The sequence below is a fragment of the Mirounga leonina genome, unplaced genomic scaffold (genome assembly GCF_011800145.1).
Source record: "Mirounga leonina isolate KUSES-001 unplaced genomic scaffold, KU_Mleo_1.0 Mir_201, whole genome shotgun sequence".
Lineage (NCBI taxonomy): Eukaryota > Metazoa > Chordata > Mammalia > Carnivora > Phocidae > Mirounga > Mirounga leonina.
In genome coordinates this window covers 22,778,084-22,793,497 of record NW_023270504.1, presented here as the reverse complement: position 1 = coordinate 22,793,497, position 15,414 = coordinate 22,778,084, and the positions used below count along the sequence as shown (strand labels likewise).

At 34.2% G+C, this 15,414-nt stretch overlaps 1 protein-coding gene across 1 annotated transcript; it reads left to right on the top strand.

Moving 5' to 3' along the window:
* Nucleotides 1-1,782: 1,782 nt before the first annotated feature.
* Nucleotides 1,783-15,081, top strand: CLEC2D (C-type lectin domain family 2 member D). The gene is made up of 5 exons (XM_035028259.1): nt 1,783-1,938; nt 4,850-4,963; nt 8,036-8,220; nt 12,599-12,702; nt 14,223-15,081. Exons 1-5 carry the CDS (start codon nt 1,878-1,880, stop codon nt 14,359-14,361), a joined length of 603 nt encoding a protein of 200 aa, XP_034884150.1. The 5' UTR covers nt 1,783-1,877; the 3' UTR covers nt 14,362-15,081.
* Nucleotides 15,082-15,414: the final 333 nt, after the last annotated feature.

The window sequence follows — 15,414 nt, the reverse complement described above, 5'->3', positions numbered from 1 at the left end:
CTATTTTTATTTTTTAGAGAGAGAGTGAGCTCACACAAGGTCAGGGGAAGGGCAGAGGGGAGGGAGAGAGAGAATTATAAGCAGGCTCCATACTCAATGCAGAGCCCTGCATTGGGCTCATCTCACAACTCTAAGATCATGACCTGAGCTGAAATCAAGAGTTGGAGGCTTAACCTACTGAGCCATCCAGGCGCCTCATCTTCAAAGATTTTTAAAATTTTTTCCCATGTAAGGTAATATATCCACAGGCTTGGGGATTAGGACATGGAATCTTTGAGGGTCTAAAATTCTGCCTACCATATATATGGAAAGTAAAAAAAACTACTGCGTTTTAAGAGTTGTGTTCAGGCTGGGATTATTTTTCTCCAAAGGCCGTGTTCTTTCACATAGTGTATACAGGCTTTTATATTTCTCTCACACTGAATACACTTATCATCCATTCTGTTGTCAAAACCAGAAAGGCCAAGAAAAGTGGGGCAGAGGTCAAGTAAGACTAAATAGTTATCATGAGTTTTTGCTGTTTCCTGTAATTTTTTTTATCAGTGATGTGTTCCAACAAAAAATCTGATAAAATTACTTTTACATTAGTCACTTGGAATAGTTCCTTCTATTGAATAGCAATGACCCTGAAGGGACTTTTTTCTTTTTTCTTTTCACAGCCAGATTATTAGTCACTTATTTCTGTCTCTCAAATATATGCCTAATTTAAAAAAAAAAAATCTTGTTTCAGAAAAGAAAAAAAAAATCCTTTTCCTAAGCGAAATTAAAATAGCTCTCAGTGTCCCCTGTTTTTTCACCATGTAAAAACATGTAGGTGTATCTTAAATATGGTGTCAACACAGGGTTTCCTAAGAAAGTGAACATGATCTTAGGGCTTAGAGGTCATGAAATTCACAGTTTAATATAGAGCGTTTGTGTTAATTAGAAAGTTATTTTCTCGCATTTCACCTTTCACAGTTTGTGTTCCAGCCATCTTAAGTATCAGGAGGTTTCCCAACTATACTCCATGTTCTCTTCTCTTGAACTAGATGAACACAGTTCCCTTCAACTGGAGCCCTTCTGCCATTTCAGCCTTACTGTTTCATTCAGCTAACACATCATCATGACTGCAAGAACTAATTTTTCTGTTTCTTTTTCTCATAGTGAGGAGCTGTTTCAGGAATAGAAACAGAAATTTGGAATGTATGACTGACTCAGAAATGTCACAGGAGTCAACATTTGACCTTTACTGACTATGTAGGGTCTTACTTTCAAAGTAGTTCCTAAATCAGCCATTTAATCATGGGGTCTGTCAGTAACTGTGAACTTAGACAAATTACTCAGTCCTTACTCAAGGAGCTCATTTTAAAATAAAAGTAATAATAATATCAGCTTCATTATTTAGTTGTACCAGTTAAATGGGAACACATATTTAAGTCTTTCATCAGTACTTCTGGATCATGATAAGTGACAATAAACCATTGTTTTATGTTATCACACCATGAGAATAATAGTAAAAGTATTGTTATTAGTTCCTGTCTGTGTAGGAATTCCAAGATAATGTGAAATTTATCGAGGTTTACTTTCTGTCCTCTTTGACAACAAAATCATGAAGAATGTAAAAAGGATAAACTTGAAAATTTACATTTACTTGTACTGATGGTAATATAAGTTGAGAGATACCAAGTTTATACTGAGCACTAGAAGAGGCTTTTGCTGTAGCAAGCTGTTTCAGTGTCATTTCGTTCCTCTTTCCTTTTTAGGCATGTGTAACTGAAGCCAAAACTTCAGTTAGAGGAAGTTCTAACCAGAATGTAAGTTGTTTCTCTTGTTTTTTTTCACATTCTGGCACTGAAACTGCCGACCGAGTGAGCTGTCCTGTAAGAACTGGGCACAAAATGCATGATAGCAATCGACTGGAGAAAAATTTTATAACAGTTGACTTGCTGGCAACCTCAAGTAAGAAGCTGGACTGTATGACATGAATGTGGGAACTGAGGTGGTAAGATTATAGCAGTGATGGGATCTAGTTTCTGCAAAGGGAAAATGGTTAACAGTCTTTTAAAGAGTTTTCAAGGATGAGAGATGGAATTCTAGGGGTTATAAATTAGTTTATAATTTGTGTAAAAATATGCAGATACTTAAGTGCACTTGTCCTAACAAGTAAGGAGAGAGAACTCTTAGAGAAAGATGTAAGAGAATGGGGTCAGGTTAAATTTATGATTGAGAATAAATATTTAAAAATTAATGTCATTGAAACATATACTAATATTTTATTAATATTATTAATAATAATTCATCAATCAGCTATTAAATATTAAAATTAAAAAATAAATTAAACAAATGATGAAATTAAAAATTAAAAAACATTAATAAAAATTAATTTCACTGAGGGGCACTTGGGTGGTGCAGTTGGTTAAGCACCCAACTCTTGATTTTGGCTCAGCCCCATGTTGGGGCTCCATGTGGAGTCTGCTTAAGACTGTCTGTCTCTCGGGGTGCCTGGGTGGCTCAGTCATTAAGTGTCTGCCTTCGGCTCAGGTCATGGTCCCAGGGTCCTGGGATTGAGCCCCGTGTCGGGCTCCCTGCTAAGCGGGAAGCCTGCTTCTCCCTCTCCCACTCCCCCTGCTTGTGTTCCCTCTCTCGCTGTCTCTCTCTCTGTCAAATAAATAAATAAAATCTTTAAAAAAAAAAAACTGTCCCTCTCTCTCTTCCTCTGTCCTTCCCCCCACTCTCTAAAATAAATAAATCCATTATTAGAAATTATTTATTAGTATTATTTTATTAACAATATTAGTATTAAATATTAATTTAGTTACTATTAATGTTAAATCATTTATTAATATTAATATTATTTATTATTATACGCTTATTATTTATTATTAAAAATTAATTTCACTGAAAAGAACAATACATAGTTGAAAGTGTTATATAGACACAGGGTATTATCATTATTAAATAAGGTAAAAAGGGGGCACCTGGGTAGCTTAGTCAGTTTAGTGTCTGCCTTAGACTCAGGTAATGATCTCAGGGTTCTGGGATTGAGCCCCACATCTGGCTCCCTGCTCAATGAGGAGTCTGCTTCTCCCTCTCCCTCTGCCCCTTCCTTCAGCTCATGGACTCTCTCTCTCTCCCAAATAAATAAATAACACCTTTAAAAATTAATTAATTAATTAATTAATTAAAAAAAGTAAAAAAAATTATCATGAAAGCTCATAGGAAAGAAAGAATTAAAAAGTAAAGAAAAGGTAAAATGATGAGTTTTTTTAACAAATAAAAAACATAAACAGAAGTCAAAGAAAAACAGTAGAGCTTTCAAATGGAATTATCTTACATTGGCTACACAGTAAAAAGAAAATATCTAAATATACATATATAATCTCACATATATTATGCATTTATATGAAGCTTGAAACTTTTAAAAAAACATTTGTATTTGAGGCTTTATATGATGATTTAATAAGTGAAAAAAGGTATTTTGTACCTGTTGGGGAAAACTGAAGTGTTGTAATTTACTACTGAAAAAAATATTTTTGTCTTTGGTAGAGGTAGTAATCAATTTAGAGAGAAGGCAGTTCAGATGAGGAAAAGATGATTTCTAATTATTATTAAATGACTTCATTTATTTATTCATTTGGTATTTTGAGTATTTCTATAACAGCTGCTTTAAAATATATGTCAGATAATTCCAACATCTGTGTCATTTTAGCATTGGCTTTTCTTCATTTTCTTTTCCCATGAAAGTTGAAATTATCATGGTTATTCATATGCTGAGTAATTTTGGACTGTATTCTGGACATTTTGAATGAATATTTTGTTGTGAGACTTTTGACTTTACTTAAATTTTTGGAGTATATTAATGTTTTTGGTTTTAGCAGGCAATTACTCTGGCTAGGTTCAGGTGTTCTGTGGGCTTTATTCCAATGTCAGCTCACTTTTTGGATCCTTTGTAATGTTATTCACATCTTTCCTGCATGTGCATCAACCCAGTGGTCAATCTGGTAAACATTAATGAAAAGATTTCTAGTGTGGATAGAATATTAGAGAGAAATATACCTGTTTAGCCAAGAACATCTCTAGATGAAGTAGCTAAAAATGTGTGCAGTAGCCAAAAGATGGAGTCAGAAGAGGGTTCCAATGATAAAATTTACAAGAGGTTTTAGATAATGTAGGATGTTTTGAGATATGATGTAAATGTAGAAAAATGTACAAAACAAATATACAGCTTAATGGATTATTCTAAGTTGAGCATCCTTGTTAAATACTGTCTTTGTTAGAGAAAGAAGTTTGCTATCCAGCTCAGAAGCCCTCCAAGTATCCTTTCGAATCACATTAAATTGATTTTTATGAGAATCATTTTCTCACTTTAATTTTGACTTTTTTTTTTTTTTAAGCCTTTTAAGTCTCTTTTAATCAAAAGATTTCCTCACGGTTGCTTTTTAAAATTTGCCTTTCACTTTTTTCTTTAAGATTCAAGATAATTTATTATGTAGAATTTCCAACAGTCTGGAGTTTGTTGATTTCATTCCTGTTGCTTAATTGACATGATTCTCTCTCTCTTGTATTTCTATTAAATTGGTAGCTGGATCTGGAAGTTTAATGAGATTTTTATTTAGTTTTTGGGAGGGGTGCAAAGCTGTTCATGGGTTAGTTGTGTGTTAAGATCAATTTTACTTTCTGTGAACAATTAAACTAGAGAGAGAAAATTGTAAATTCACAAAATGATAGGCCAATTGCCCCCTCCAATGAAAAGGAAAGAAGTGAAAGTAACATTTTGATGGTTAATGCTTCTAGTAGTCTGATGTCTGTTCTACATTTAATGGAAACATAAACAAAAACAAAAACATGTTTTCAATATTTATTTTTCCAGATTACCAGCATCCAAGGAAGCATTCTATTACTGCTACCCCGAATCAAGTCTTGGTTTTATCCACAGTCATATGTCTGATATTTATATTTCTTGGTGTAATTATGAGTTTGTTAGGTAAGTGAATTGTAATCTTTGTTCATCTAGACAAGTCCATTTTCCAAAAGAAGAGAGGATTTATTGATAATTTTCCTGTTCTTTACACTTCTTTACAGTTTAATTTCACTGAGTTAAATTCCAAAAATTAAATTTTTGGAGTATATTAATGTTTTTGGTTTTAGCAGGCAATTACTCTGGCTAGGTTCAGGTGTTCTGTGGGCTTTATTCCAATGTCAGCTCACTTTTTGGATCCTTTGTAATGTTATTACCTTATAAGTGGGGTCTTAGATCTTAATTGTGTAATATAGAGGTCATATTATTGGAAGCTTAATAGAAGGACCAGAGTCCGCATAAGGTAGAACCCAGTTGCCAATCATATTGTGCTTTAATTTATATTATTGCTAGGCCTTTAACCATGTAGTTTTAATCTATATGTATACATATATATTTATATACTCATATATTTTAACTACAAACATATATTTATATACTTTATATGTTTATACAATTTACTCTCAAATTACATTTTCTTTTTAAAATTTTTTTCTTTGGATTAAGGATATATAAAAATGAGCTGTAATAGACATATAACATTATATTAGTTTCAGGTGTACAATGTAATTGAAATTAAATTTTCAATTAAAATTACTTCAAAGGTATTATGTGTAGATCCTAATGGAGGACACATCAAAATAGAGCTGTAGAAGCTGAATGTGTATGATTTATGAAATTGTGTTTATGTTTGAATATTGGCCAATAATTCAGTAATTTTTAAACCATATATTAATGAGGCTATAGGCTGAGATATTAGAAAGAAGAGAGGATCACAAAAAACATGGTGGTTTACAAAATATAGATGATCAATTTAGATGATCAGTTTTTTTGTTTTGTTTTTTAACCTTTTTCTATTACTATGGTATACGAGGTTAATTGACTTTTGTATATTGAACAATCCTTGCATTCTGGGATTAATTGCACTTAGTCATGGTATTTAATCTCTGCACCCCTCCCCCAAGTCATTGAGGTATAATTGATATCTGTATATATGTGAAATAATCAGTACAAATTAATCAACATATCCATCACTTCACAGTTACCTTTCTGTTGTCGAGAACACCAAAGATCTACCCTCTTAGCAAATTTTAAGTATACAATACAGCATTGTTAACTATAGTCACATTGTGTATGTTATATCTCCAGAACTTATTCTTCTTGCATGACTGAAACTTGGTACCCCTTGCCCAACATCTCAGTATTTCCCCCACTTTCCCTTCCCTAGCAACGACCATTCTACTTTCTTCTTCTATGATTTTGACTATTTTATATTCCATATATGAAGTAAGACCATACAGTGCTTGTATGCATCTGATTTATTTGATTTAGCACAGCGTCATCCAGGCTTATCCAATTTGTCACAAATGGCAGGGTTGCTTCCACTTTAAAGGCTGAGTATTATTTATATATCTTGGGTATTTTGAAAATGCTGCAATGGGTAGGGGAATGCAGATATTTCTTTAAGATAATGATTTCATTTCTTTTAGATATAACCCCAAAAGCAGGGTTACTAGATCATAAGGTAGTTCTATTTTTAATTTTTTGAGAAAACTTCATACTGTTTTCCATAATGGCTGTACCAATTTACATTCTCATGAACAGTATACAATGGTTCCCTTTTCTCCATATTCTTGCCAGCACTGGTTGTCTTTTGTCTTTTAAAAAATAGCCATTTTAACAAGTGTGAGGTGATAACTCATTGTGATTTTCAGGGACAAAGATTTATTTTACTTCTATAACACACATGCTTGCATGAATACAAGCAAATCAGATGGAAAGAGAGAGAAGTGCGAGAATATCCAAACTACTAACTGGCTGTATAACAGTGCAGGCATAGAGGTATTGTGGTCTTCTTGTCCAGATACTCTAGCATCTTCCAGCCCCCACTTTTTTGGAATATATAGCCAGTTTTCCCAGACAACACATTATTTCTTGGATTGCATACCCTGGAAGCAATTTAGCTAATGAAGATGCCCTTATAGCTTAGAACACACTTGCACTGTATCAAATGTAAGCCAAGCTTTGCTGTAGAAAATTACAAGAATATTCCTCTACACCTCCACCCCAACCTGAGTAATAACATAAAACCCACCCTGCTATTATTATATCCAGACGTAATATCCTAACAAGCTTTCCAAGTGTTGCTTACAAATACTAGAGTCAATAATACTTGGAATATTCCATGTTCCAGGGGATCCTTATTTATTTTTTAATATTTTTATGATTCCATGGATAATGATCTATTCTTGCCATTCTATAACCAAAAATAAAATACCTTATACATTGATGAAGCAAAAATAGAGATTTGAATTAACATTACTTAATAAAGAAGCTGTAAATAGGAGAAAATGGTCATAAAAGTGGAAGAGTCAGCTACTAGTGGATCAATAAAGACCATCTGAAAAAACTTTCCATGCTCTGAATCCTACTTGAAGAGAGCATCTCTCCTGGTTATATGGGAAGTGTATCAGAAAAGCTTGTCCAATGGACTATTGTCAGCTTCAAAATATAGAGAGCATCACAAAATTTCCTTAGTAGAAGGAAGCTCCTTAGTATAAGAATGCTCAGGGTAAAACTACTTCTTTTACCCTCATGGGACTCTTTAGACATGTATCCGACTATTTCATCTCAAGAAACTATTCACAAAAGGTATCTATACCCTGCACCTCATTTTATTTAGGAAAGTATCTAGAGCTCTTGAACTATCTGTTCTCTAAGGCTGATAAAATGTTGCTACTGATGTACCTAATATTTTAAGGAAAGGTAACATTGTTGAAATCCAAGTAGACAGGTATATAGTCCAGAGTTTAAGGCATTATTTATTCTTTTTTCAATTCATCCACTAACTAAGGCACTACTTGAATCTTAGCTTTGACATTTGCTGTGTAATATATGCAATGACTTTCAAAATTCTATTCCTCATTTGAAAAATAAGGATAATACATTTAGTATTTCACATGACTATTGAAAAGTGTATTAGAAAGCACTTGGTAATATATATAGGAAAATATAAAAGCAAGTTGTTTTTATTTTTAGTAACTGGAAGAAAATTGCATCAGATATCATCAGAGTGTTTTGAAGCTGCATGCCCAGAAACCTGGATTGGTTTCCAAAGAAAGTGTTTCTATTTTTCTGATGACATCAAGAATTGGACATTCAGCCAGAGGTTTTGTGATTCACATGGTGCTGATCTTGTTCAGGTTGAAACCATCCAGGAACTGGTAAGAAAATAGTTCTACCTAGAATAAAAAAAATTGGCTCCTCCAATATGCTATGCAATTCTATGTGAGAATGTCTAAAATACAGGTTTAGATATCTGCTTAGATATTGATTTTTTAACATAAGGAGAGAAAAGCCAGCAGATGCTACATTCTGCAGTGGGCCATCTACAATTACCTATGAATTACATTCATAGCAGGAAGGTGGCCAGCGAGCAAGCCAGTGCTTTCTTTGACTTATGAGCAAGAAGTGTGCAAATAGAATTAGACAATTAGAGAGGGAAACATAATTTTAAATTGTATTAAGTTAACATTGCTTCAAAATGAATCAGGCAGGAGTGATATCAGAGAAGATGGCAGAGTAGAAAGCTCCTGGAGTCTGTACCTAAACAACTATTGAGCTGGCAGAAACTCTCTCAAGTAACTGAGTTGGAACTCTGGAGTCTTGCAGCATCCAAGGGATAACTTAATGAAGAGGTTAGTAAATTTCACTTAATCCCAGTGAAGTTCAGCTTTCCCATTCAGTGGCTACCATTCCCCACACCTCATCATGGCTGGGAGATACGGGGACTTCTGGCCATGTTCCTGGTAAAACTTGCTGGATCCAGGGTGGCCAATAAGAACATTGGTCTTCAAATATTGTGGTTATGTGCTGTTATTTTTGAGTGCTGCTCTTCATTGCCAAGGGGCAGATACAGAGGTGGGCTGTCATTTTTTTCTTCAACTTCTACCAACTGAAGTGATTTCCAAGGGATTTAAAGAAACAGTACTTGTTTTTTTCCCCCTTTGGGAGCCAGGCATTTAAGAAAATCTTTGGCAAGGAACTGGCTGACCATAGAAATAACAAAATAAAAATTTCAGTGACCACACACAGTAAGGAATACACATTTTGCAAAAATTATTAGGAAAAGTCACAGACAGTGGTTCCACATCTCAATAATCAAAATTGAACAATCTCTGAAGAAAAGAATTATATTCCCAGAGTTAACACCATAAAATATTCATAATGTCCAGTTCTGAACAAAGAAATTACAGAACATACAGATGAATAGGAAGGCATAACCCATTCACAGGGAGATATATCTGAAAGAAACCATCCCTGAGGGAGACCAGACATTGGAAATATTAGTCAAAGATGTAAAATCTACTGTACTAAATATGGTCAATGAGCTAAAGAAAACCATAGACAGAAAAAGTAAAAGAAATCGGGAAAATGATATATAAATAAAATGAGAATATCAATATAGAAGTAGAAATTATTAAAAGGAACCAAATAGAAATTCTGGAACTGAAAAGTACAATAATTGAAATGAAAAACTCACTAGAGGCTTCCTTTGAACAGAAAGAAGGAAGGATCAGCAAACTTGAAGATAAGATAATTGAAAGTATCCCATTTGAGGGCACCTGGGTGGCTCAGTTGGTTAAGCAACTGCCTTCCGCTCAGGTCATGATCCTGGAGTCCTGGGATCGAGTCCCACATCGGGCTCCCAGCTTATTGGGGAGTCTGCTTCTCCCTCTGGCCCTCTCCCCTCTCATGCTGTTTCTCTCTCTCTCGCTCTCTAATAAATAAATAAATAAAATCTTAAAAAAAAAAAAAAAAAGAAAGTATCCCGTTTGGGAATAGAAAGAAAAGAAAAGAAAAAACCCCAAAAATAAAAGAACAGATCCTGAAGGAACTGTGGTATCATCAAGCAAACCAATATATGCATTGTAGGGATCTCAGAAGGAAAAGAAAATAAGTAGGAGAAATATGTAAAGAAATAATGGCCCAAAGCTTCCCAAAGTTGAGGAAGGAGATGCATATACATGTCCAAGAGCCTCAAGGAACTCCTAAGCAAGATAAATTCAAAGAAATCCACACTAAGACAAATTAGAGTTAAGTTATCAAAACCCAAAGAGAAACTGGAAAGTAGCAAGAGAAGGGACTAGTCAGGTGTTGGGATCCTTAGTAAGATTAACAGTTGATTTATCCTGAGATACTATAGAAGCCAGAAAGCAGTGGAATGACATATTTTTAAATTCTGCAAAAAAACCTGCCGGTCAAGAATTCTGTAACTGTCGGGACACCTGGATGGTTCAGTTGGTTAAGAGTCTGCCTTAAGCTCAGGTCATGATCCCAGAGTCCTGGGATTGAGTCCCGCATTGGGCTCATTGCTCAGCGGGGAGCCTGCTTCTCCCTCTCCCTCTGCCTGCTTGTGCTCTGTCTCTCTCTCTGACAAAAAAATAAATAAATAAAATCTTAAAAAAAAAGAATTCTGTATTTGTCAAAACAATCTTTCAGAATAGGGGAAAAATAAGATACTTCTAGACAAATAGCAGCTAAGGGAGTTTCTTAGCAGTAGGTCCATCCTTAAGGAACTATAAAGTCTGAAATTAAAGTACATTAGATAGTAACTCAGAGACGAAATAATAAAGAACACTCATAAAGGTAACCACACAGATAAATATAAAAGCCAGTATTACTATACTCTTGGTTTAGTTTGTAACTTCTAACTTTTCACATACGATTTAACAGGTGAATTCATAATACAGTATTATAGATCTATGTTAATGGGCATACAATGTATACATATATAATCTATGACAATAATATAAAGACAGAGTTGGAGATGTATAGGGACAAAATGCTAATATATGACTGGCAGTTGGATAAAAACAAAATGAGATCCATCTATATGCTCTCTATCAGAGACTCACCATAGATATAAAGACACAATGGATCGTGGATCACCACATCAAAAACTAATGATGTATTGTATGGTGACTAACATAACATAAAAAAAAAAAAAAAAAAGACACAAAGAAGTTTAAAGTGAAAGGATGGAAAAATATATTAAATGCAAATAGTAACCAAAATGAGCTGTGTGGCTATATTCTTGTTGGATGAAATAGACAAAAGCAAAAAAGTTTATGACACAAAGAAGGATATTATATTTTGATACAAATTTTGATACATCAAGATCTAACAATTTTAAACATATAATACCCTAATAACACAGTCCCCAAATATATGAAGGAACGATTGACAGAACTGAAAGGAGAAATAGATAGTTCTATTATAATAGTTGAAGACTTCATGATTCCACTTTCAATAATGGGTAGAACAATCAGACAGAAGAACAGTGAGGAAATAGAAGTCTTGAACAGTTCTACAAACCAATTAGACCTAAAAGATAGGCGGAACACTCCACCCAACAAGAACAGAATACATATTCTTCTCAAATGCACATGGAACATTTTTTCAGGATAGATCATATGATAGGTCACCAAACAAGTTAGTAAATTTGAGAAGATTGAAATCATATAAAGTTACTTTTGCAATCACAATGGAATGAAACTAGAAATCAACAACAGAAGGAAAACTGGAAAATTCACAAATATGTAGAAATTAAACAACCCACTGTTAAACATCCAGTGAACAAGAAAGAAATCATAAGGGAAATTAGAAAATACCTTGAGACAAATGAGGTGAAAATACAACATACCAAAACTTAAGATATGTGGTAGAAGCAATACTAAGAGGGAAATTTAGAGCTGTAAATGCATATCTTAAAGAAAAAAAGGAATATTTAAAATCAGCATCCCAACAGTATATCTCAAGGAAAAGAGAAAATAAATATCGTCTTTATGACTTAAAAGTAAAAATTTCCCTAAGAAGTCATTAAATCCACTAATCATAAAGGAAAATTATACATTTAATTATATTGAAATTAATACTTGTAATCATAAAAAGATGCTCTAAGTGTTAACAAAGATGTGTAGCATGGAAAACTGGCCTATAATGCTGGTGTGTAGAATTTCTTACAATGACATCAGAAAAGAATTTGGTATCATTTGGTAAAATTGACAATAAGTATTCACTGTGGCCTGATCATTCATTCCAGGACAGGTGCCAAGAATGTCATAACAGCATTCATAATAACTTCAAACTTTAAATAATGCTAGTGGAAATCAATAATAGAACAGATAAACAAATTGTGGAATATTAATACAAAGTGGGACTATGCTGAATTAAGAGGAAATTATCAGTAATTTCTCTCAGTTTTAATATTTATGTGTGTATGCTACTATGGCATATCTATTCTCTCTGTATTATTAAACAATACAAAATTAAAAAAGAGAAAATTATAAGAGCAGTTAAGAATATAACATAGAGGGGCACCTGGGTGGCTCAGTCTGTTAAGTGTCTGCCTTCAGCTCAGGTCATGATCCTGGGGTCCTGGGATTGAGCCCCTCTGCCACTACCTCCTGCTTGTGCCTCTCTCTCTGTGTCAAATAAATAGACAAAATATTAAAAAAATATATAGCATAGAAGCAACACTTCTTCTGGGAGAGGCCAGATAATGACAGGTTAACTCATATCATCTTTGTTTTCTAAAAGAATTTCCTATTGAGGTATAAAGGCCCTTATGACCACTGGATTGGTCTCAGCAGAGAACAAGGCCAACCATGGAAATGGATAAATGGCACTGAATGGACCAGCTGGTAAGTTCTGAAAAATATGATAGCAATATTTGTATTTGGATTTACGTTGCATGAAACCAAACGTGTTCTCCAATTATATCCTCTAAAAATTTTTTATTTTAAGATTAGTTATAAAGGAATAAAGTGAAAAATTGTAAGTTGCAGAGGTTTTGAAAGCTCCTCCAACCAATACAAAACCTATCATATGTGGCATGCTAGAATGGTGAACTTGACAACCACCTCCTCTATGTCATTGACCAACTCTTTCATGTTGAGCAAACTACACAATCTTTAAGTCTGTTGCTTACCTCTACAACAAAATTAATTGTACTTGCTCGATTGATCTCACAGGATTGATGTGAGAATCAGAGATTTTGATGTATATGGCTGCACTACTTAAACTTTAAAATCTTATATAAATGCAAGTTAAATTATTACATTAAACTATCACTGCATCAATCTTCAACCATTTACATAAGGATGAGTGACGGTAATGGCATCCATTATTTATAAGATCATAATTATAATGTTTAGCACAAGTACAGTTTGGCATTGCCAAATTTAATCTCAATCATATATCTATTGGGTCTTTATATTACTGGAAAAGTTTTGGATAATGTTGGAAGTCTTGGATTCAGACAATTTTGCTAAATGTTTTCTTGTCTGAGGACATGAGGAGGTTTTGAAAAGTTGCTTTGTGAGGTTATGAAAAGTAGCCAGCATTGGAAATATCACTTTATTTGGTGAAAAGGGCACTGGGTAGGACAGTGGTAGGTTTGAAAACTAGTTGTTACCTAGTAGCTTTTTGATCTTGGACAGATGTTAAGTTTTAGGAGTCAGAACTCATATTTACACACTGTTGTATGTGCAGTGCTTAGCACATTGTGGATGCTTGTTAAATATTTGGTATTAACCTTTACCTACTCCTTTATAATACTGAAATAGTAATGTTTACATCATCTAATTCTGTAAGTGTTTAAAGGAGCAAATATATTGTTAACTATATATTTATCAAGGGCTGGCTTGTCTCAGCGATAGGCAAATCATGTCACACTATAGCAATTTCACACAATACAGAAGAAAAACTTATAATCTGAATGCTGACCCAGATGTCTGTGTCAGGCCACTTAAATGCTGATGAATACCACAGGAGAAAATCAGGGCCCAAGAACAACAACAAAATTACCTGTAATATAGCAGCATTTCTTCCCTCTTCTCTTTCCCAAAGTGAAGAAGGTGGGAATAGCATGGGCCCTATATTTTCATCGATTTAGGCATGAATCCTAGTTTTACTTGTTATAGAATCTTGGGAAATTCTGTTGTTTTTGTTTGTTTGTTTGTTGTTGTTGTTTTTGTCCATAAAAAGAGATGATATATATCGCAGAGGGCAATTTTTAATATTAAAGAGATGATGTGTGTAATGCATCTTATATTTAGAGGCTGAATTAATGTTAGTTTCCTTATTTTCTCATCTTTATTCCCTCTGCTTTTGGAGAAATATCTGGTAGCCAACTGGATTGATTCTGCTTCTTCCATTGCAGTTTTCCTATCAGAGGAGGAGGAGAATGTGCCTATTTGAATGACAAAGGTGCCAGTAGCGCGAGGCATTACACGGAGAGGAAGTGGATCTGTTCCAAACCAGACACATATGCCCATACGCAGAGACAAAGCTCTATCTGATCTTCATATACTCATTGTGACCATATCAGTAAATTATTATTTTTCATCTTGTTTATTAGAAACTGTATTTTTTTTTTAAAGATTTTTTATTTATTTGAGAGAGAGAGAATGAGAGAGAGCGAGTACATGAGAGGGGGGAGGGTCAGAGGGAGAAGCAGACTCCCTGCTGAGCAGGGAGCCCGATGCTGGACTCGATCCTGGGACTCCAGGATCACGACCTGAGCCGAAGGCTGTCGCTTAACCAACTGAGCCACCCAGGCGCCCGAAACTGTATTTTTTTATTCTGAGTTTTTTTATGTGGTGATCTGTGGGTTCAAGCCCCACTTTGGGTTCCCTCCCTGCACTGGGATCCCTGCTCCGTGGGAAGCCTGCTTCTCCCTCTCCCACTGCCCCCTGCTCTCACTATCTCTCTCTCTGTCAAATGAATAAATAAAATCTTTAAAAATAAAATAAGACATGAATATAACCTGACGTTCTTTGTATATAGTTGGCGTTTTGTTATAAATTTTATAAATTTTCTCTCAAAACCCTGTGCAGGACAAAAAGCTTTCATTCTAGAATTACTTATTGAAAGAGTAGAAGCAGTTTTCTTTCTATTTAACTTCTTAGTCTTATTACACTCTCAGAACATTCTCTAATGTTACTAATATTATACTATGTGTTAACTAACTAGAATTTAAATAAAAACTTGAAGCAAACAAACAAAAGAGGTTAAAAAAATGATGTGTACTCTTCACCTATTTCACCCATCCCCCCTACCCACCTCCCCTGTGGTAACCATCAGTTCGTTCTCTATAGTTAAGAGTCGGTTTGTCTCTCTCTTTTTTTCCTTTGCTCATTTGTTTTGTTTCTTAAATTCTACATATGAGTGAAATCATATGGTATTTGTCTTTTTCTGACATATTTTGCTTACATTATACTCTGTAGCTTCATCCATGTTGTTGCAAATGGCAAGATTTCATTTTTTATGGCTGAATAATATTCCATTGTAGATACCACATCTTTGTTTGTTTCAAGTTTTTATTTAAATTCTAGTTAGTTAACATATAGTAT

Bases quoted from the DNA above. Each gene is read 5' to 3' on its own strand.
- CLEC2D (XM_035028259.1), top strand. From the start codon at position 1,878: ATGCATGATAGCAATCGACTGGAGAAAAATTTTATAACAGTTGACTTG. The intron at 1,939-4,849 runs GTAAGAAGCTGG...TTATTTTTCCAG, and splicing joins TGACTTGCTGGCAACCTCAA to ATTACCAGCATCCAAGGAAG. The intron at 4,964-8,035 runs GTAAGTGAATTG...TTTTATTTTTAG, and splicing joins TGTAATTATGAGTTTGTTAG to TAACTGGAAGAAAATTGCAT.